This window comes from Lontra canadensis, unplaced genomic scaffold, assembly GCF_010015895.1.
Source record: "Lontra canadensis isolate GAN:19392208 unplaced genomic scaffold, GSC_riverotter_1.0 scaffold126, whole genome shotgun sequence".
Lineage (NCBI taxonomy): Eukaryota > Metazoa > Chordata > Mammalia > Carnivora > Mustelidae > Lontra > Lontra canadensis.
The window spans coordinates 1,159,536-1,183,349 of record NW_022631120.1 but is presented as its reverse complement, the minus strand read 5'-3'; the positions used below and the strand labels follow the sequence as shown (position 1 = coordinate 1,183,349).

The window sequence follows — 23,814 nt, the reverse complement described above, 5'->3', positions numbered from 1 at the left end:
ATGGAAGCAGTTCCTACTACAGCCATTCTACTAAGCCAGGTGGATCTAAGTCTAATTCCAGTATGCCATTTCACCTCAACCCCAAAAGTACGAGACCCCCAAGGAGCCAGAGGACTTGGGTCCCAGCAGAAGACCTTCCTCGACAGAACTCACCCTGCAGGTTGTGAGCAGGTCTACTTGAACCTCTGTTCACCACCTCCCTTAATAAGCATAAAATCACTGCAAAGGCTAAAATTGTTTGTTTTGTTGTGGTTTTTTTTTTGTAAGTAGGCTCCATACCCACTATGGAGCCCCACGTGGGGCTTGAACTCACATCCCTCAGTTCGCATCCCTGGGATTAAGGGTTGGACGCTTAACTGACTGAGCCACCCAGGCGCCCCTCAACTAGCTTTTGAGGTCAAGGCAGAAGAAACACTGCGGCGTGTACCAATCCCTGCCTTCACTGACCGTCCTGTTCTCCAACTCAAGGACTGGCCAAACAGCAATGAGCAGCGTAAATATTTTTTACTTTGCAGGTCATCCCGTCTCTGGTGCAACAACTCAACACTGCTGCTATAGCAGAAGCCGCCATATACAATTTGTGAGCTAATGGGCATGGCTGTGTTCCAATAAAACTTTGTTTATAGGAACAGGCAGGTGAGACTTGCCCAGGAGGCCACATTTGGCCCAGGGGCTATTGTTTACCAACCTCCCTGCCTTAACTAATCAAGTATTTGCCTTCTCTGCCCAGATTCTCCCTTATCAGAACCTGGTTCGGCTGCCTTGAAATATGTTACCTTCCCCCATCTCCACTGGGAGACCCTCCAAAATTCTAGGTTCCATCTCCCTGCCACCACTGTGGTCTTTTCCTAATAATAGTCATGATGGAAGAATAGAAATAGAGCTAGCGTTTCCTGAACGGCTGATTACAATGTGTCAGTATTACCCTAGGTCCTTCATAAACACTGTCTCAATGAATTCTCAAGATCACCTAATGAGAAGGGTCCAAGTATCATCTCCATTCCACAGGCACAGAAACTGAGGCTGAGGGGGACAGTTTTCTTTCCATGGTCATGCAGGGTGAAGCCACATTATTCTTCCCATCTGTCTGGATGCAGAGGTAGAACTCTTAGCCATTCTCCTGGGCTGCTTCTCCTGAGCGCATGTCTAGACAGAAGGTGTCTGCCAGTGGCTGCTCCTACCCTATCCTCTGGAGGGGGGACTCCTTTCTGGGTTGCCACCTGCACCCCTATAGGACCGTGACAGCCACCATTCCCCCAAATAGCATCTTCCCCTCCAGGCAGTGGCTCTTCTACTTTTCACAAAGTTTTTTAATAGGCAACATAAATACAATGGCCAGATATGGCCCCACCAGGACCAGAAAATGTTCTCTTGGTAAGCCTGTATAGTATGTATGCCTGTATGTCCTCCCTCCAACAGCAGGGATGCCTCCAAGGGTATCAGAGATCAGTGTGTATCTGAGACTCATCCCTTAGGACCAGAGTCAGCTAGGGAATCCTGCCTGCTTGCCTGGGCTGGAAATCTCAAAACACAGCATGTGTTCCCCCAGAATATTCCCAAATGGAAACAAGGCTAGGAGAGCGGAGAACAATGGGTAATGTAAACACATCCAGCTGGGCTTGGGGGATTGCTGGGTAGCAAAGGCTGCTCCTCCGAAGAAGGGATCCAGCAGGCTAATTTAAAACAAAGTCAATGAGATGATTTTAAAATCCTGCTCTTCTTATCATCTCGGTCAAGAGGGACTTCATTGGAATGGACCCCATCATGATTAAGAGAAAGAGGATTAAAATCATCGACTGCTTTGACCCCACTGGAAATGGACAGGTCATCACAACACCACTAGAGGACAGAGGAAATGAGCAAATTAATAATAATTCACACTCAGCCTGGGAATGCAGCTAGAGCACACATCACAGGGGGCTGGGAGCTCACCAGCCACATCCCACCAACCTCCCAAGCCTCTCCCCTTGCAATTGCTGAATGTGTTCCCCTGTGGCAATGCGTCCTCATTCAGGTCTTGAAAATGGGCCTTCATCCCGCCCTGCATGCCGGTAAGCATCTCCCTGTGGCCATGTATGCTTCTGCCCAATGGTGGCGAGAAGAGCTTTTCCTGCAGGACAGACATTTGCCACTAACTGCGCTGTGTGGTCTCCACAAGGATGTTCTGACATGGGCTAGAGGAGCCAAGTACTATACACATGTCCGCTCTCCCTCTGTGGGCAGTTACAAAAAGCTTCAATGAGCTGGACTTGGATAAATTATTTTGAAATAGCTGTCAATGAAGCAATCGGTGTACCGAGCATCAGACTAAGCAACACCGTGAACGTGACAGTGAGTGGGCTGCGTCTTCGTCCCCCAGTGCAAGGGACACCCAAGGGACACATTCGCAGTATAAAGCAGAATCCAGGCAAAGCACAACTGACAAATAGGTGTGGTTATTAAAAAGGATAAAGGAGAGTGTGTAAAAAGATACGCTGAAGAAAAAAAAAGAATCCAGAAGATGGACCCTTTCTAAAAATGTTATAAGGAATCTATAAGAGCCCATCAATCAGTGAGTTCCAAATCAAGAAAATTTTAAAAAGTAGTTGTCAGGGACGCCTGGGTGGCTCAGTTGGTTAAGTATCTGCCTTCGGCTCGGGTCATGATCCCAGGGTCCTGGGATAGAGTCCTGCATCAGGCTCCTTGCTCAGTGGGGGGCCTGCTTCTCCCTCTGCCTGCTGCTCTCCCTGCTTATGCTCTCTCTCTGACAAATAAGTAAATAAAATCTTTTAAAAGTAGTTTTCATCCCTAAATACAAGTGCTATGGTTTCCTCTGCCCATCCACCCCCCAAAAAACAAGCAATTAGAGATTTCTCTTTGTATCCTTACTGCTGATTTGTGAAAGTGTGGCCAAATACACTTTCATTAAGCATCCTTTTTGAAATTGACAAATGAGAACAAATAGTGGAGTTCTGGACTGAAATACTAATGAGAAAGAAGTAAAAGGTCTGTTGAAATTATTTTTCAACAGCAGCATTAACATCTGAAACATCAGCCACCGGTTGAAGCAGTGAGCTAAAGCTTTCAATTAACAGCGTATTCAACTAAATAATTGTATTTCAAGTCACTCTCACTTGCAGAAACAGAGAGCAGCTCATGCTCGTTGACATAAGAACTTTTCCCCCAGTTATGGGACAAGTTAGCAATATGAAAACGAACCTACGGCACGTTTCTAAAAGCCAAAACTGTTAGCCTTAAAATTGCATTGCTAGGTCCACAGAAATGGGTTTGTTTTTTTTTTTTTTAAAGATTTTATTTGTTGATTTGACAGAGAGAGATCACAAGTAGACAGAGAGGCAGGCAGAGAGAGAGAGAGAGGGAAGCAGGCTCCCTGCTGAGCAGAGAGCCCGATGCGGGACTCGATCCCAGGACCCTGAGATCATGACCTGAGCCGAAGGCAGCGGCTTAACCCACTGAGCCACCCAGGCGCCCCAGAAATGGGTTTTCAGTCAAAAGCTTTGCTTGGGTGTATGTCTAGAAGTAGAAGATACGCTTTTGGAAAAAGCATGAGATGACTATTACAAACCCCATGGCTATTACGCATGTCATTTCAATAACACTCAGCCTGATTATTTTTCAATATTTTAAATAATCCCTGGCCTTAAGAATAAATCCAATACTAAGACACATTGTCCCTTAGCCACTTGGCAAAAAATTAAGCAGCCTAAGAGTTAGTACCCATGCATTTACAAACCCCCATGACAGTAGATGCTACTCTCAGGAAAGGACTACCCAAGGTCAAAACCACGAAAAACCCATGAGAGTTGATTCAGTATGTTTGTGTCAAAACCAATATTCAACTACTACACAGAACTTCCCTGGATGACCAAAGCTTCCAGAAGGAAAGAAGGCTACCTCGGTGACCATACATATCTCAGTACTCAGATGACTTGGCAACAACTCCCTCTTACCACCTACTGGATAAAACCAGTACAGAGAAATACATTATTAGGCAAATATGCTTGGAATATTCCACAGAGGCAAAGGACAAATCAGTGCTATAGGACACCAGCTGTCAAAACTTATTGACAACAGCTCAGTTCAATGTTTAGCATGTCTGAATCCCAGTGCGTTTCACAGATTCAAAGAGCCGCGTCCAAAGCGCACCCATCAATAACACGTCGTTCAAAAAGAAGAGTGGCGTAACACAGACTCAACTCATGACTCTTTGACATAGAACAGGAGAGAAGATGCAAGGTCTCCGAGAAAAGTCAGTCCAGCCACGGCACCAAGAGTATTTGGAGATGTTACTTGTCATACTGACAATACACAAATTCTCCATCCCTTCAAACCACTTTCTCCAGGCACCGGGGTTGGGGAGTGTTGATGTACCAAACCAAACTCTTGCCAGAGACAAATCCAGTGCAGAAAAGAACAAGGGCTTTTGATTTTCCTATCCCGTAGCCCTACAGTGAAGAGAGACTGGAATGCTGTCAATTACAGTCCTTTACACACCCGCCTTTGGCTGTTTACTACCTCGGTGCCTTTCAGCAGGGGGTTAATACCAGAACTTTCCATTATCCAAATGATTCCCTGTGCTTACTTTTCAGAGCACCTCACTTAACTCTTTTAAGTCACCAGGGTCCTAATTAGTGACAAGGAGATGCCATCAGCTAGGACCTGGATGCCTGAAGGAGTTAATGGAGCTCACAAACAGCCTTACTTTGGTTTATGGGGGAAATGGCTGTTCTGGTAAACACTGTCAGCCATAACGTTATAGTCCTTAAACACTTGTTAATAGACCTCAAACCTACCAGACAAAATGAACACTTACCTTCTCAGGGAGCCAACTTGCCCAAAGAGAATGGGTAAATAACTCAGTTAAACAAAAACATAAACAAACAAACAAACAAAAATATATATATATATACACAGACACATTCTAGATTGTTAAACTAATGAACACCATTCAAATGCCCACCATTTTTTTTCTGTTCCCATCCACAAGACTTGTAAAAAAGAAGGGGGGAAAAAAAAGAAATCACTGTTTTCTAAAGCCCAAGAGAGGCTAGGCTCCAATTCCTTCCCTTCACCTTAACTCCAAAATACTTAACCATAACCGGAAGCTGATACCTACATGGCCCTCACCACAGGCCAGTGAGGGTTTCAAGTGCTTTACATAAGTATATATGTATTTATATATATCTTTACATATGTATTTATTTATATGTATGATATGTATTTATATATTTTTACATATGTAAAACTGCATAATTATATATAATACATACAAATTTATAAAATATATGTAAACATAAAAATATATAAATATATAATGTATATATAAATATATATATATATTACATCCCATAATGATGTAATATATATATATATACAACAATGTGATGAGAGACACTCTAGATTCCCCATTTTAGAGACAAGGATACTGAAGTACAGAGAGATGCAGTAACTTGTCCAAGGTCACACAGCTAATTAGTGACAGAGCTGGGTATGAGCCCAGACACAATGGCCCCAGAGGCGTGTGCACAAAGCCAGGAGGCAATGCTGCAGAACAAACAGTAAACAACCCAAAGGAGAGTCTGATGGCTCCTCTGCTCAGTGGGAAAGTTCGCAGAGAAAAACTTCAGAAATTATGATTTTTTACAGCTTCTTACAATTAAAAAAAAAAACTGGGAATATTTGGGGACAAGTTATCTGCCAATAGAGGCACTCACACTGTTTCTACATCAATGTTAATTGTTAAACAGGGATATCCTTTACAAACCTGGTTAGCTAGCAATTTAGAAACCAGATCACGGGGACACAGGAAGACAAGGCCAATGACAGAAAAGGAAAGTCCCAGACTCACAAGGTAGTACAGTCATCAAAATACTAACCGGTAAATGAAACCAAGACGCTCCAGAAAACACTACATGCGGTGGTCTGTAACCACTTTAAAAATGAAAGGCCTGCTATAAACTTTGGAGGGACAATTGAAAAAACTGCCAAATGTCTTAAATAATATCCTTGACCTCCGTAACATCTCTCTTGGCAATTTTTCCTTAAGAAATCATCAGAGAGTCTCCCAAATAGTACTCATTATAGAAAGGATTTTAAGGGCACCTAGCTGGCTCAGTAGGGGGAGTAAGTTTGAGCCCCAAGCTTGGCTGTAGAGACTACTTAAAAAATAAAATCTTAAAAGAAAGTTGTAATAGGGTTTTTTTACTTCTTAAGTGTCTAAAATAAGGTAAAGGATTAAATTGATTACAGCCATAGGATGGGGGGAAAATTGGATCTATTAAGAATGTTTAATGGTAGGTACCTGGGTGGCTCAGTCGGTTAAGCATCGCTTTCAGCTCAGGTCATGATCTCAGGGTCCTGGGATGGAGCCCAGCATTGGGCTCTCTGCTCAGTAGGGAATTTTTTTCTCCCTCTCCCTCTACCTGTTCCCCTGCTCATGCTCTCCCTCTCTCTCCCACATACTGTCTCTCAAGTAAATAAATAAAATCTTTTAAAAAAAGAAGAAGAAGAAGAATGTGTAACGGCCTGGGGAAATCAATAGAAAATCACATGAAAAAGAATTCCAAATTTCTTTCTACAGATACATAGCAAATACCATGTCCACTTACTTTGTGGTGTAAATACATTAGAACCAAATAATTATTATCCCTGGGTGGTGAGACGACACTAAGATTCCTTCTTGTGTTTTCCAGGTTTTACCAATTTTCTAATATGAAGAGTTATTCATTGAAATTTTGAAAATGAAATTTTTAAGAGGAAAGGCATCTGGTCACGAAGCCTACACCACAATGCTTAAGATAACAAGTACATCAGTCTTTTTTCCGTCTTGGATATTGCTAACAGACGGGGAGATCACAAGATTACAGTTCTCACAGAACACGGGGATTCAGCGAGGGATATGACAGTCCTCGTGACATTCTGGTAGAGGAACGTGGGCTGGCTGATAGTCAGGGTTCACAGAGTTGTCATTACTTGAAAGGCTGTACCAAATATCATGAATGAGCAGATGTCTCAGAGCAAAAAAACGCCCTACTTCTGAGCTCTGACCGTGGCCCTTGAACCCAGGCTTTGCACACAGGTTCCCAAGGTCCATTTTCCACACTCATGGCTTAGCCAGGAGCCTGAGAGAAGCGTTAAACTTGTCAATGGCCCATGTGCAAACCAGGTGGGGCCACTAATATTGATCACATTTCTGGAACAGAATTATGTGCTAATTTGGGTATTGCCAATGGAGCAACTCTATTAATGAGTCCATACACAGCATTTTCTGTACCTAAACAAGTGTTTGTCAAGTAAGCACTGGGATTATGAGTCAAATAACTCAGACAGGCTGAAACCCAGGTCTGAAACCAAAATGCTACTGAAAAGGGTCAGTAAATGTGAAGCCATACAGTTAGTTCAATAAAAATTTTTACAAGTCTTATTTGGCAACGGTTCACGTGAAGCAATGACCATTTTAGACCAGTAACGGTGAGTATTCTGTATGCATCTTTGATGAAAGGAAATAAGAATCCCATCTGAAAGTCTTGGGTACTTTTCTAACTTTCTAGTTGGAAAAGGGAATTCAGCAAAACAGTTAAGGATAGATGAGTACCATCAGGGACATTGTAAGTCTGATCAGGAACATTCAAAGAAACTAGGACTATTTAATTAGGAGGGCATTTAAGGGGAACTAACCAATGTTTCAATGTTTGCTCTGTGATTCTGCGAAAGGGGCGGGAGATCAATTTATTCTGCTATACTGGAAACTGCAGTCTGTTTTCTGTCTCTCTCTCTCCACTGAAACTGTGCCTCAAAGTCAGCAATGACCTTCAGTTGGTCCAATCCGAAAGGCACTTCTCTACCGTTTTAACAGGCTTCACTGCATGGGATACCTAGCACTGAGCCCCCCTTACAACACTGCCCATCTCCACAGTGGGGAAAATTCATCCTATCTCTTTTATTCCTCCTTTACACAACCTCTAGATGTCCCAGGCTGATCAACTCTTGGCGTTCTTCTCATCTTTATTCTCACTCAATGACTTTATCAATTCCTGTGGATTTAAACAGCCTCTATGCTGAAGGCACCCATTTAAATCTCCATTAGACTCTTCGTCTGAACCCTAAGCTTCCCCTGTGTAATCAGAAACCTCTCCAATGTATTCTGCCAATGCAAACTCTTGCGTCCACATCCTCCACCCTTCACTGTGGGTCTTCCCCTCTCAGCTCCATATACGCCATTGCTTCAGCTGGAACCCTTGAATCCATCTCTGTGACCTCCCTTGGCCTCACCTGTCACATCCCGTCCCATGCCAGGAAGTCTGCTCTACCTCCAACATGGGTCTCAAGTCAGACCTCTCCATGTCCCCACAGCTGTTAAGCCAGCCAAATGAGCATCACTTTTCTCTACAATGGGGCTGGTCAAGACCTTCCTTGTCATCTTCATGCCAGTCTCCTCAGAACACCAGCAAAAGTTCTGCCCAAACAGTATGTTGGATCGTGACTCTTCCATGTTCTAAATCAAATCAACTCTTTAATGACTTCCCTACCCTATACTTTGTCAAGGGGGGGGGAAGAAAAGATAAGAAAATCCCCAAATCCTTATCATGGCCTCAAGACCCTTCAATATCAGAGTCCCGCATCTTCTCTCGGTCTGCCCAGGGCCAATCTCCTATTCTTCCCCCGCTAAGGCCACATCGGTTTGCTCTCATTTGTTTAAGTACAGGAACCTCCTCTGGGTCACAAGGCCTGAGCACAAATTGTTCCCACAGACTCTGCCAGTTGCTGACAATGTCTTTTCTTGTAGGTCTCAGTTGCAAAGTCAAATCCTTGGACAATGCTCCTGAGTACCAGTCTGATGTGAAACCACCCGCCCCGATACCTCCAAGTATTTTCTAGCTCAGCCCTTTCTATCCCCTCATAACATTGACCATAACTTCCTGGGACTGTGTTGCTTAAAGTCTGCCTCTCTCCTGAACCCTGCATCCTTGGAATGTCAGTTACAAGAAGCCAGGGACATTCCCGTCGTCTTCTCTATCCTAACTGCAAAGCTCAAAAACTGTGAAAACATTGTTGAGTGTGGAAGAAATAAAACCAGGCTTTACCTCAACGTAAAGAAAATCTTCCTAAAAATAAGAGTTGGCCTTGGAACAGACGGCCTCGGACAGGGGGACTGCCTGCCAATCGTGGGAAGAGGGTTCAAGCAGAAAAGGGGGTGACCACTTTTATCTGAGATGACATAAAGGGATTTCCCAGGCTGGGTGGGATACTGGGCCAGATCATTCTCTCCACGCACTTTCTAGTTTCATAAATAGCATTTGTAAGGAGTTTCAGGGTAAAAATAGACTCCCAAAGTAGCAGACATCCTATTATTTTTTTCTTGCATGGAAATTCATTCTTAAGTAGCCCCATAAAACTGCTTTATAACCTGACCATAAGTAACTTCCTGGGGTGGAATCAGTGCAGGCTCCCTCTGCGTGCCCTGCCAGATATGGTCTGGGACGATAACAGCCCACAGTGCCCTTCTTTCCATGCTGCCCAAAACGTGGCCCAGAAACACGCTGGGGCAGACCAAGGAAACCCATTTGCAGTAAACCTGAAGTTGCACCCTTCCACTCATTTGCGATGCTGCTCTGTAAACACACCAGGGTCACTTTATTTAGCATCACACCCATTAATAATGCAGAGATCTTCACACAGGCAGGCAGGGAAAATTAGTCCTGAGTGATTTTGTTACTACAGTGTCGACATGAAGTCAAAGCAACTGAGAGTCCCATTACAACCAATGTTGGAGCCACTGGCCACAGACCTATCAGCCATGGAGCTAACCACCAAGGCCATTGAGGCAAATTTCCCACATCCCCATCTTCTGGAGTCTCACAGCTAACCCACAATTCTCATCTATCTTGCTGACAAGAGCAGAGACCTAAAGACCAACTGAAGATACCCTCCTTCAAACTTTGCAGCTTCCTCCATCTCTACAGTTTTTGAAGTTAAAAAAAAAAAAACAAAAATAAAAAACCTAAAGTGTGGCAATGATGGGCGTCTGGTGGCCTCTGTCCAGAGACCGTTAAATTTGTCAGCAGATCAAACAAGGCACTCCCAGTTATCACAGGTTGTTACAAATAAGCCTATGAGCTCATGAGATTTTCCTTCATTTTTTTTCTCCAAAAAATTTTTTTTCAGGCAAATCAACTTTTTTAGACTTCAGAAAGCCAAAGCTGTTTAAAATTCCTTTTTAAAAATAATATCCGGGATTAACAATGCTGTGGAGGGATAATGTGTGGGGACACGGGAAATGTGAACTCTTTTGGAAAGGCTGATGGGTCACACCTTTCCACTGAAAACAAAAACGCCCTTGGATTCAGTGATCTGGCTGCTGGATAGTTACCACAGGCATGTACTCTAATGAGTTGCTTAAAACGAGTACACGAGAATGTTCATTGGTAGTACTGCTTATAATAGCAAAAATCTAGAACACTCGAAATGTCTACGAGTTAACCGCAGCCCATCCATAAAACAGGCTTTATGCAGGTGCTAAAAGAAAACGAGACAGGTCTCTCTATGTGCTGAGGAGGAAAAACCTCCAAGATCTATCAGCGAACACAAGCCAGGTTTGTCTGTGTCTAAACACATCTAAAGGTTCAATTCTGAAAACTCCAGAAGAGTCTATGAGAAACTTCAAAGCAGATGCCCCTCAGGCAAAGGTCGGAAAGGACAGAGAATGCGACTATTGTGTTTCTTTGAAACTCTTCCATACTGCTTGTTCTTACTATATGTATTGTTACTGTATCCATAAGAATAATAGCTAGATGCCATATTATCTGCACAGTCTGGAAGCATCCACTTGCTTTCTGTAGGAGTGGGAAAGTGAGCATCCTTTCCCAGGTTCCACAGGCAAACCAGAGTCTTACTAAGTGGGTGCCTTTCCACTCCACACCAGTCAGAGCCTTCAGATGTTGCCAAGGCCCTTGCCCTCACTCACTCACTCCTTCCTTTGTGTGGCCTAGATGCATGAGTAAAGAGAAAGTTTAATTTCTGTTCTTGCACTTTTAGATCGATGTCCTCCATTGCTGAAAAGCTAACTGGGAAGAGAAGGAATTCTCCCATTGCAAGAGATACCAAAGAATAACCAGCGTTTCCTTTGACGCTCAGTATTATGTAATTATATTGTTCCCAAGACAAAATCAAACAAAAACGTGTTTAACTTTAAAGTATGTACCAGCCCTTTTTCCAAATCCCATGAGAACTGGGAAGCTCAAGGTCCAAGGGGCTTTCTTTCCCGATTTAGAATCCTGTATTTGTCTCTCTCAAAATAATACACAACGATGTCAACTAAAATTGCTTCCGCATGAGAAATTGACAAGATGGAAGGGAAATCTAGATTCAAATTTTCTGATGTTGAAGATCTTAAAGGGTATTTGACTGTGTACTAGTCCCATCCAAGACATACTCCCAATCTCACAGAGAAGGAGGGGTGGCAAAAAGGAAATTGAGAGAACATCATGATTCTGTTTTTCCTATTATTTGACCCGAGACATGAGAAGAAAAAGCCACTTAGTAAGTATCAAGTGAACTTTCCAAATCATATAAAAACAATCCCCAGAGTGCTCTTCCTTTGTCTGAAGACCACGATACCTAGGCATTTACTGAAGTTTTTTTCCTTACTCATCCTTCATTCACGGATGGGTTTTTGTTCTTGCTTATTTTTCTTGTCATTGCTTTGGCTTTACTGATGGATATAGAAAGTATATCCAAATGTCTACTGGAAAAAACTCTAACATCTACTGAGCCGAAAAACTGCTCCCACTAAATCTGATTTTGTATAAGTGTCTGACACATACACACAAAGTGACTTCAGTTTTGGTTGGGGGCGGGGCATTCAAGTAATTAGTGAAATGCACAGACTAAAGCCTGGTGCATTGAGCTGTCTGTGGTCCTGAAAAAGGACACCAAGGCTGCAATGTACTGAGCTCCGTTCTTTCAAAGCCTCCTCATGTCCCTATTTTAATTCAGGCACTTCCGACCATGACTCACCTGAACTGTCTTATTTTGCCAGAGTGTGTATAAACATTTTATAAAAGGTCATACCGACTTGCTTTCCAAGGTTCTCCATGGAAATGTCAGGGCCTCCCCAAGCTTCATTAAGCCATTCCAGGGGACAGAGAGACAGGACGTTGGCTAAGACACTTAACACATCCTATCATGTACCAGAAAGCCACACTTAGCTAGCTCTCGCTACCCAATCACCATGCTGGTAAGCTAAACAGAAAAAGAAAAAAAAAAAAAAACACGTCATTTTAGATGACATGCTACCTCCAAAGGGAGGCTCTGGTTGGCAACACTTAGTTCTTCCACTCACAGCTACTCAGGATATTTGGAATTGTTAATAGTAAACTGAGAAGTGACTTTCGCTTAAAACTTAGGAAAGAAATACACCTACATCAGTGACATCAATAAGTTGAAAAGGTGGGGAGGCACAATGTTTCATTTTCCACACACAGATACACAAGCCTGTGCACTTGGGATTCAAGGTCAACTCTTTTGCCAACACGGCTGACTCTAATATCTGCATAAATTAATACATATTTTTCTGGTGCCTGACTTCTAGTTCAGGGTCCTCAAATTTATCTGGCCCTCTTCCACTTTTGACTTTTGTAAAAGCATCTCAGATAAGTGTTTGGAGCTTCAGCTTGGGAAAGAAATCCCCCTAGAGAAAACACGGAGAGAAAACGCTACAACCAAAACAACTGAATGATACTACCCAAGCATCAGTTTTGAAACTTAAGTGCAGCTGGTTCAACAGAAATTATGTATCATGTAAAATAAACTCAGTTTTGCAAATCTAACATTCTGGGATATTTATGTCACCCCAAGGGTAGAGACATTCACAGGGCTTGTAAGTTTTAGGGGAGCAGCACATATCCTCACTTCTGTCACCCATGCTATGTATCTTTCCATCCAAATACCTATGCATTTGTGCAACAGAAATAGTCCTCAAAATGAGCCAGCAAGTGCAATTCTAAGCGTGAAAAATCTGTAAAAAATAGGAGTTCTTGTATTTTTATTAGTTTCTAGAAGTTTCAAGAGTTCTAACATGGTATCAAAAAAGTTTTAATAATACCTAAGGGCGCTTGGGTGGCTCAGTGGGTTAAGCCTCTGCCTTCGGCTCAGGTCATGATCCCAGGGTCTGGGGATCGAGTCCCCCATGGGGCTCTCTGCTCGGTGGGAAGCCTGCTTCCCCCTCTCTCTGTCTGCCTGCCTCTCTGCCTATTTGTGATCTCTGTCTGTCAAATAAATAAATAAATAAAATCTTAAAAAAAATAATACCTAACATTTGGCTACTCCTTGCAAACTCTTGTAAGTTATTTCAAAGGACCTTCCAATAATTCTTAAGAAGTCAGTGTCTTCAGGAAGACGCTTTGCCCTCGGTAGGACTATCACCCAATGTCTCCCCAGCAAAAAAAAAAAAAGTGTCTCCCATTTTTCAGAAGGAATAGACAGGTACAAAAACTAATGCTCAAGGAAAACACCAGCAAGTTCTCTTTCCAACTAAATGAAGGAAAACCACTCCAGTTGCCAAGCAAAACAAAACAAAACAAGTTGTTTGAAGTTACTTGGTTTTTTAAAAATACCTGAGAAGATTTTACAATGACCTTTTAAATTCAACCTATTTGTAAACCAAATTTGTGCAGAGAAATCACGGACCCCAAAAATGTCCATATTTCTGGGCCTCGAGCAAGTAACTGAGCACAGCAGGAAGCTATCTGGACTAGAAGCTGGAGGAGAGGGCCTGGGCCCACTCTGCCCTGTCTAGCTGTGCCATGTGGCAAGCTACTCCCCTATTCTGACTTCGGGCTCCCCGTCTGTAAACAGAGTCAGAAGACTATTCATTCTGTTTTGGTCCTCCCAGCTCTAAGTGTCTGCTTTTGGAAGTCAAAATGAGAAGATGCATTCATTATGGGTAAGCCACGTTGCAGTATCACTTAAGAATGTTTCAGAGAGGGGTGCCTGGGTGGCTCAGTGGGTTGAAGCCTCTGCCTTCGGCTCGGGTCATGATCCCAGGGTTCTGGGGTCGAGCCCCACATCGGGCTCTCTGCTCCGTGGAGAGCCTGCTTCCTCCTCTATCTCTGCCTGCCTCTCTGCCTACTTGTGATCTCTGTCTCTGTCAAATCAATAAATAAATAAACAAAAGAATGTTTCAGAGAATCTCAGAAGCCCAGGATCACAAAACCCCGAATTACAACGGACCTCCCTGTAAACTATTAAGATTTTAGAATTCTAGGGTGCATTCTCCTGGTTTCGCCAGGGCAGTTGGGTGACTTACCTTTAAATGGTCTCACTCTTTCTAATTCTCATTCGCTCACTTTCTCCCTTTGGAATGACACTGTTCAAAGTCTTTGCAAATGTGAAAGGAAGACAAAGTCTTACTTCATTCTCCCTGCTCCTTTGGGGTCATGGGCATCTTTGTTTTGCTTGCACCATAGTTAAAATTTGTTTCTTCCATATTTGGTGTGAGCTTGCTAATGACTGACCTCACATTGACTTAACATAATTAATATTAAATTATTTAAGTGGTAAGTTCTATACGATGTTTTAAATTTAAAGCCGTCCTAAATGGCACCTTTAAATGGAAAGCACCCTAAATTGAAGGGCTTAAAAGTTCCAACAAATAGTCAACAATTGTCCCCCCCCCCAAAAAAAATCAGAAAATACATATTAGTGTAAATTCTAAACTGGCAAATCCCAACCTTACTTCATTTTCGAAAAGCCTAGTTCTTTTAATTCACAACCCTTAATATTCCTTGGACCGAAGGCTACAGCAAACTAAACAACTCCAAAGATGACCCATGAATTTTATACAAGTATTCTGAAATTGTCAGTAATAGCCAAATTCAACAATAGAGTTCCTGGCTGCATTTAAACAAAACATTTCCTAATGAGACTGCTCACCAGGGCAGTGGCCTTTGCTCTTAAATGACATTTTTTTTAAAAAAGGGCAATGTAATGATTGCAGCTAAAAAAAATCTACCAAACCACTACATACACAGAATTTGTATTCTAACCTTAGGGCGGACTTTTTTTTTTTTCTTTAATGGCTGAAGGTAAAGAGTTTGGATTTTTCTCATGTCTCATTTACATATATTAGCTAGGAATATCACAAGCCTATTTTCTTCTTTCGCTACATTACAGAAGAAGATACATAGAGAGGGACACTATCTTCCATAATGACGCACCCAGGGGGATAGGCCTATCAAGCAAGAATTCCCGCTTACCCCACAGCTGAAGCCTAGTACCTAACTGGCCTTAAGGAAATTTGGAGAACTAGATCGACCTGACGAAGAGAGGGGAACATCTTAAGGGCTTAACAAGTACAACCCAGCCTATTTACGTGCTGGGCTGTTTTGTTTTGAACTTCTTGAAAGAACAGGTCAGGTGCTGTGGCAAGACTACAGCGTGTGTCTTCTGTAACCTCAAGCAAGGACACGAGGGTTTGGAAAAAGCTGCCTTGCTCTTCTCCAGGCGGGTGGCTGCGCTTTGGGTCATTCATAAATAGTGGAGTCTAAGTTACCTGTATTTCCCTGGCGTGGTACACAATGATCAGCCCAAGCAAGATGATTGTGGAGAGACTGATAAGGCATTTCAGAGCTAAGGAATACAGCGACGCCTGCAACAGAGTCAGACAAGCACTTTTAAGAAACTAGCACTCTGAACCACCTTCCAGGACCCCCCACCACCCCCAGCCCGTGAATATGAACTCCCAGGAGGAAGAGGATGGGGATGAGGGGAACACCTGTCTTGGCTGTGGGATCCGTCAGATCACTTGGCCTGTAAGGGAAGTGAGGAGAGGAGGGCAGGTGGATGGCTAGGGAGAGGGTCCGAGCCATGACATATGCCAGCGCAGATCCTGGCTCTGGAAACCCAGAGGGAGTTATCCCTGAGTTTAAGCGCTCTGTGTTGAAAGGGGCCTCCTAAATCGCGAGCACCTGGAAAGCAACAGGGCTTGCTTTCCCCTACTGACTCCTGGAAACATTCATTTAAGGTGCCCGAAGTCGCTGGGGCACTCACTGCCTCCAGAACTTTGGCTGCGCGCAGAAAGGCTCTCTCTGTAGAGTTGCCTCGAGGATCAGGGCAGAGCGTCCGAGCCGTGCTCGCCGTCCTGGCGGGCACCTGCCTCCGTCCCGAGGAGGCTCGGGGCTGGCGGGCAGGGATTTCCCACCAGGGCCCATCCCAACCACCCGGCGTCCGGCCCCCGCTGCCCCGGAAGGCTGGGCAAGCGGCTGCAGCGCCTACCTTGTCGTAGGCGCCCCACGACAGCTCGGTCTCGATGACCATGACCACGATGCCGAACATGCCGAAGATGAGCGCGTAGTCGCTGAGCCGCTTGCGCTTCTCGAACAGGGCGCGCCGGTGGCCCAGCTTGTAGCCGATGTTCTGGTTCTTCTTTTTGCTGGACTTGGTGCCACTGCTGCTGCCATGCCCGCTGCCGCCGCCGCCGCCGCCGCCTCCAGCGCTGCCGCTGCCGCCTGCTCCGTAGAGCGCCAGGTTATTGGAGTTGTTGTGCTCCGGCTTAGACACCACGATCTCCGGGGCTGAGGACGAAGCGGCGGCCGCGGCGGCGGCTGCAGACGGGGAGGACGCGCCGCCACCTCCTCCGACCGACGCGGGGGGCTGTAAGGGCTGCGCCTCCGAGTCCATCTCGTGCAGGTTCCGGCGGGACGCGCTCAAGTTGCTGAGCGGCCGCATGACGCCCCCGTTGTACCTGCAGCTGCTCATGGCTATTTCGGTGAAGGGGTTGCTCTCGCGGCGCGCCTGGGGCTGGTGGTGCTGGTGGTGCGCCGGGTGCGGGTGGTGGTGGTGGTGCGAGAGCGGGGGCCCGGAGCCCAGGCTGCCGAGGCTGCCCGTGGGGCTGGCGGCGGGCTGCAGGCTGTGGCACTGGTGGTACTGGGAGGCGGACGCCGGCTGCTGCGTGTACTGCTGCCGGAGCGCACTGGCATGGCTGGACGGCGTCAGCTCGCTCACATTGAGCTGGCTGCCCCGGCGCGACGAGCAGCAGCAGCAGCACGACGAGCCCGACAGCGGCGAGGAGGTGCGGGTCCGGAAGGCGCCGCCGGGCGAGGAGGTGCGGAGCAGCAGGGACAGGTTATCCCCCGCCCCCGCCCCCGCCGCCGGGGCTCCGGAGGGGGCGCAGCTGTTGCACGGGAGGCATGGGCTGCTGCCGCCGCTGCCCGGCGGCTGGTGCGCGAGGTGCGGGTGGTGCTGAGGGTGCGGGAGGGACGCGAAGGGCGGGCACGGCTTGTCCTGGCTCTGTTGCTGCTGCTGGCAATGCAGGTGTGAGGAGCGCGGCGGCGGCGGCGGCTGCTCCGAGAAGAAGCCGCGCTGGAACTGCAATGGGGTTTCCATGTCAGGGCTGTTAAAGCTGCAGGGAGACCAGGCGGTGGTGCACCCTGCGCAATGCGTTATGGTCGGGAGCGGGGACTCCTGCTGCTGGTGCGAGGAAGGGCCCATGCCGGCTCCGGTAGAATCCAGGCGGCGAGTCCGATTGGTTGGGCGCACCAAAACAATGGGCATGACATCACCTGCGGGGACCGAGACCGAGTTTGCGGCGCGCGCGGCTTAGGGGAGCGTGTGTGAGAGAGAGGGATGGGGAGGAGGGAATCTGCAGGATGAGAACCCTGGGGGTGCGCAGGCCAGGGCGGGGTGAGGGCTGGGGGCCCCACCTGCTGATGGGGAGCGCCGGGGAGCACCACTGGGGATGGGGAGCCCCCAAATTGTGCAGCCGGGCTGCGGGGGGGCGGCGAGAAAAAAGGGGCGTCCCTTCCTCCTTCACCCCCCTCGCCGCCGCCCCCCTAGCTCGTGCCGGACGCGCAGTCTAGATCACCTGCGCCGGGCACTGCAGCACGTTGGGCCACCCCAGCCGTGGGTCAGGCGCGGGGACAGTGCGGAACCCCTGCCACTTGTCCGCCCGCGTGCACGCCTCGTAGGGCTGCAGAACAGCGGCCCCCTAGCTGCACGCCCACCTCTCCCTGATCGTCCCGCGGAGAGTGGGCCGCCGGCTGCCCGCCAAAGAACTGCGGGGGCACCGGCTTTGGAAAGAAAAGTTTGGCGGCTGGCTTCGCCAGTGCAGCAGGGCTTGGGGAGAACCCTGCGGCCTGAGCCCGGGTTTGGTCGACGCGAGTTCAGAGCCAGCCCGGCGCCCCGATCTTCCCCAGTCGCTGGGCTCCGGCGCCTGGGAGTCAGGATTGGCTGCGCCGCGCTCCGGCCCGAGTGCGCCGCGGCGCGGAGAGGGTTAACCGCCTCGGCTCCCGGGCTGGGGGAGGATGGGGGCGGGGCCGGAGGTGGGGATCCCCACCGTCCGCGGGAGGAGCCCGCGCGGGCTTCCCGGGTCCCCCCGGCGGGGGCGGAGGGCTTTCCCAGCTACCGCCCGCTCACATTTGCGCCTACTGCGGAACATGAGGGGCTGGCGCCCCCGGCCGCCGGGTCCCCGGGCTCGGGCGCTCAGGCCCTCTGGCCGCCCTAGTGGGTAGGTCCGCGAGCTTCTCCGGCGGTGGAGAGGCGGCTTGCTCGAGGGTCTGGGGGCTGCTCAGCGACCGCCGGCCGCCAGCGCCTCCTCTGTTCCTCTTCCTCCTCCCCACCTGCAAAGCACAGACACAAAGCAAATGCGGGTCACAGATGCGCTAACCCCGAGCATCTCCTCGGCCGAGCCCCGACTGCGGCGGGGGGTGGGAGAGGGGCCTTGCGCGGCCGAGTCGCACCGTTCGTTACAGAAATTATTAACAATGAAAACCCCGGCTGAGTGTCCACTCCCGGGCGGGTGCTGGAGTTTTGCTAGAGTCAGGTATAATTATTTTCTTTCTAATAAACCAATAAAAATGGCAGTTTGTGGCTCACGAATTTCCCGCAATGTGCTCTTCTCTTAGGGGATATACCAACACAAAGCGGTAGGGGACCCTTTTCCGAGGATTGTTACTGCTCTATCTTGAGTGCTTCTCCTTTGTATTTCTTTGTACATGGAAATTCCAGACTCCCCGAAAAGAACAGGAAAGGAACTAGCAAACTAAATATTTGTTTCCATTGTAAATCGTAATTTAAATGCATGATTTTTATAATCGGGATTATAGCGAATTAGACCAAGAAATTAGAGCGTAAACAGATCACCCTCATTAGGTAATTGGAATTCTCAGCTGGATCCAATTTCTTGATATTCTACTCGGCAGCTGCCCTAAAGTTGCTCACCAGTTATCTTGTCCTAGGACTGTGTGTGCACGCGTTTTCAATGCCATGGAATGAATAATTCATTTTAGGATATCTTTTGGACATGGGTTAAACAATTTTAATTTTTTGTACGTGCAAGTAAAGAGATCCAAAAGGGGAAGGGGGTGGGGGGGAAGGACAGGTTGCTATTTGGCCCACAACTCTCCACATAAGATAAAGAGTACTGTCAGAAATTTTATTTTTCAGTAGTCTCGGTCAGGAGTAGAATTTGAGTAGCTACAAAGTGGAGCCTGTACTTTATGTTTATACTCTGTCCTGATTTTTGGCAATTCAACAAAAATTGCTTAGTTACGAAGCTCATGGTAGGCTGAGTAGCTAATGCAAGAATTGTGTGGTGCACGTGGCCATTAAAAACGATTCTAATGAGCTGACTTTGAAATTAACAAAGAAAGCTTCCAAATTAAGTTAGTCACCTCTGGTGTGAAAATTCAACGCAAGCACAAAATCAATCATACATTTTTTTTTCACTTCATAGCACATTCTATAGGCTTCTGCTAGTCGCTCTATGCAGCTGCATTGAATGAAAAGTTTGATTCCTCCTTACGAATGAAATTCTTCAAGAGAGTGTAATCACAGGATATCAATACTTTCATAAATTTAGCTGAAAGATGACATAGATGCCTCCCCAAATATCACGATTGTTGCCAGCATCCAATTAGATAGAAGGTTCTAGAATGATTCAAACACTGTAAGTAATGGCTACATTCTATGTATCAAACTGACTTTCTCAAACAGCAAGTTTAAGGCTTCAAACAGAGGGTTGTGTAAACTAATTAAAAGGGACAAAAGGTTGTATCATTTGGCCTGTATATCTCTGTGCCTTGGTACGGGATTAGGTGCAGTGCCATTAATCATATAGAAAAAAAGGGTGTTTACTAAGATTTATGACCATGATGTATGGAGTTTCCATTGGTCACAAAAGGGACTCAGGGGAGGATGGGATGGACAGAGTAAGAAAGAAATGAAGATAGGACGAGCATGAGGAATTGTCAGAATACCTAAAATCAGTTCATAGTGCTTCCTCCCCGCCAATATTAAAACAATAACAACAACAAAGTCTCATGAAATAATAATGTGAAACTTACTGTGACTGGAGAGAAAGAAGTCAATCAGATGTATATCATCGTTCTGTTTTAAGGAATCATCTGATCACACCCTCCATCACCCCAAAATCACCTTGCTAATAAATGTCTGTTTGGAGAGTGTGATAATCCTCTATCAGTATGATTATGAAAAACCGCAAGATACCCCCCAACAATGTCATGTTTCAATTTTCATCTGTGTCGTTTGGGGCATCTCACACTATTGGGTTACGACAGGGGCACTTTTAAGGAGTTATTGTTTTCACCATTCCTCTCTTCTTTATAAAATTAACAAATGAGGGGTGCCTGGGTGGCTCAGTGGGTTGAGCTGCTGCCTTTGGCTCAGGTCATGATCTCAGGGTCCTGAGATAGAGTCCCACATCGGGCTCTCTGCTCAGCAGGGAGCCTGCTTCCCTTTCTCTCTCTCCCTCTGCCTGCCTCTGTCTACTTGTGATCTCTCTGTCAAATAAATAAATCTTTAAAAAAATTAACAAATGAATTGTAAACTTATATATAAACATTTAAAATTCAGATACCGTAATTTTGCCCCTTTTTTCTATAAAGGATTATAGAGATACATGTGACCAAGCAGTCGGAGCAACAAAGACAGTGTTCTTCCACAGGGGTGGTGCTGTGTGCACAGGACATAGTCATTTATACCTGGAAGACCAAGGAGGGAAAGAGAGAAGGAGGGAAGGAAGAAAGTTTTGAAACAAAAGTCACAAACAATGCCCTGTAACCTCTGACTAGAAGCTTTTGGAAAACGAAATTTGCTTCTCTTTCTACCGTTAAGATATATAGCGCTGGAATTTCTCTAGTTTAACACCAGAGGTCATACTCATCCAACAAATGCATTTCGAATCTCATCAATTAGTCACCTCCCATTTCCAGCATGATTTTTGAAAAATCACCTGGGTGTTTTTTTCTCTAGACTAGAACACCCGGGTCCCCATATTTGTGGTATTTCAAGCTTGCACACATACAAAGAACACCCCCCCCCCACCGCATACACTTAACATTGGTCTTAGAAGATCCATTTTCCCAGACCACATAGGGTCTTGGAAAAAGCTGCAGGTTATTTGCTCTCTGATCCCTTACTTAACTCAGATTTACATGACGCCATTGTTTATAATTCTCTTTTTCCTAGGAATTATTTGCGCTCTCTCTTTTTTAAAGATTTTATTTATTTATTTGACAGATAACACGTAGGCAGAGCAGCAGACGGGGGCGGGGGTCGGAAGCAGGTTCCCTGCTGAGCAGAGAGGCCAATGCAGGGCTTGATCCCAGGACCCTGAAATCATGACCAGAGCCAAAGGCAGAGGCTTAACCCACTGAGCCACCCAGGCGCCCCACATGCTCTCTCTCTCTCTTCATTGTTCCTTCAAAAGCGGGACTCCCCTGAATTTGGATGTTTCTGGTCTATTTCCAGGGGTAGGCAGAGCAACTGAGGCAGGGACCCAAGGCATCTGTAACCCACACTGAGAAGTCCGGAGAGAACTTTGAGCTACAAAGTCAATGTTTTTCTGAGACTTTCTTTTTTTCTTTGCCCAAGTGAGAAAATTGTTGGGGGTTGCCAAACAGAGAGGTTGTGATAAGACACAGCCTCTCTGAACTTAGTTTACAAGGCGGTAAATACAAATGTGCAATTGGGGTCATACCAAGAGTTATTCTCCTAGCACAATAACAGGTCCACATTTCCCAAAACAGAACCATTAAAAGGCCATAAGAACAGTTCTTTTTAAACCACAGACTGTCCTAAATTTGTAAGAGATAAACCACATTGGATCTGAAGAAAAGATTAGAATAATTTTTATATGTATTCCTTTTACTTCTACATCATGATCAGAAAGTGTCAAGACCTAAATGAGCTTATTGGCGATGGCCTTGTTAATTTTTCTCCAGAATGCTATTATTCAGGGACTAATTATCATGTTGGAGCCTATTCATTGACTTTCCAAATTTTTTTCTACTCTCTTCTTCATCTCCAGCTAATTGGCATATCTGTCAAAGTCTCAGCAACTCCAGCAAAAAAAGAAAGAAAAAAAATGAAGCACGTATACTAGTTTCGCTAGAATTGAACCATGTTACATAATTAAACATGAACACCAGGTTAAAATTACTGACTAGGGGGAGTCTTTTGAAAAGAATCTGCAATTTCATAAACCAATATCTTTGGCAGTTAGAACCACACATCCAAATCTAGAAAGTCATTTAAAAAAAAAAAAAACTAAAGGCAGCCCATTCTAGTTCAGAAAGTTTCTGCGTTATTTTATTTGCATTTGCTAAGGATCCTTATGGGAGATAGGAAAGTTTTCCTTATCCTCTCCATCTTACAGGTAAAGAGCTTAATGCAATCCAGGCAATCCAGTGCCCGGGCTACCCCAGGTCACACAGCTAGCAAGCAGCAAAGGGCAAGCCAGACTTCAAACACAGCCTTCTGAGACCACCTGCTGAATCTGTTTTGCAGACTTCTAGCATTTCTTCCACAGCCACAGAATAACCCAATCAATCTATCGGCTCATACAGCCTGTCCTCCACTAGCAGTCCGGGAATGGACCGCAGGAGCTTGTCATTACCATTCACTTCCTTTCAATGGCCTCGGGGACATTTCCTCGCTGGCATAGTTGGGATTCTGTGATTCCTGACTGCTGGCCTCTTGTCGACTTCATTTGATCAACAGAATAATTTATAAGGATCCAGTACAAGTGTGGATACAATGGCAGGGCTGTAGGCACGCAGGTCCGAGGTGCCTAATTAAAAAGTATAAAAAGTAGGGCGATTCTGGGCTGCTCACAGAGTTTTCTGCCTACTTTGCAGTCTGGTCTGGCATTCCTTATTGTTGGCATCATCCATCAAAGAAGCTGCAGGCCAGTGAAACGTATATATTGGCACTAACAGGCCCATTTTGTCTTTTTGTGAGATAAGGGGGATTCCCATGCTCAAGCTGCCTGCCCTGTGGCTTGGAGGAATTTGTCAGCAGTCCTGCAGGGACCCAGCCACCTGTGTTCTCGCCGCTTCTCCCATTATGCCAAAGAGTGGGGAGAACTGTGTCACTAGACGAACCCCAAAGAGCCCCATAGGGAATTTTTCTTAAAAGCTGTTTTTTTGTTCGTTTGTTTGTTTTTCCTAGTATCTCCTGTACGGGTGTTCCTGTCTGGATGAGCTTGACACCAGACCACATGGGACCACCAGAAACATGATCAAACCAGAGGGGTCCAATATGGTGGGCACAATGGGCCAAATTCACATTTTGCCTTCACTATACTACAGTGACAAACTAAACTCTCCTCCCTAGGAGGCACCAAGACAGGAAACCCCCAACCACAAAGGGAAGAAAAAGGGATGGGGCTTAAGTTCCTGGAAATCTCCACCCCTTCCTGGGACCCTGGCTGATATACAGCGTCCCCCCTCCACCCCCTCAGCCCACAGCCATATCATTTATAACCCCTCTGCCTCTCAGTGCCCTTGGAGCATGAGC

The 23,814-nt window shown here is 46.0% G+C and overlaps 1 protein-coding gene across 2 annotated transcripts in view; it reads right to left on the bottom strand.

Annotated features, from left to right (window-relative positions):
- KCNN2 (potassium calcium-activated channel subfamily N member 2) overlaps nucleotides 1–23,814 on the bottom strand; it is a 399,816-nt gene that overhangs the window by 131,309 nt on the left and 244,693 nt on the right. For both annotated transcript variants that reach the window (XM_032842238.1, XM_032842239.1), the window contains exons 3-5: nucleotides 18,412–18,614; nucleotides 16,273–17,558; nucleotides 15,551–15,646 (exon numbers count right to left, since the gene is read on the bottom strand). In XM_032842238.1, the coding sequence (XP_032698129.1) occupies nucleotides 15,551–15,646; nucleotides 16,273–17,558; nucleotides 18,412–18,433 (1,404 nt within the window). In that variant the 5' untranslated portion in view covers nucleotides 18,434–18,614. The remainder of the gene's footprint in view (nucleotides 1–15,550; nucleotides 15,647–16,272; nucleotides 17,559–18,411; nucleotides 18,615–23,814) is intronic.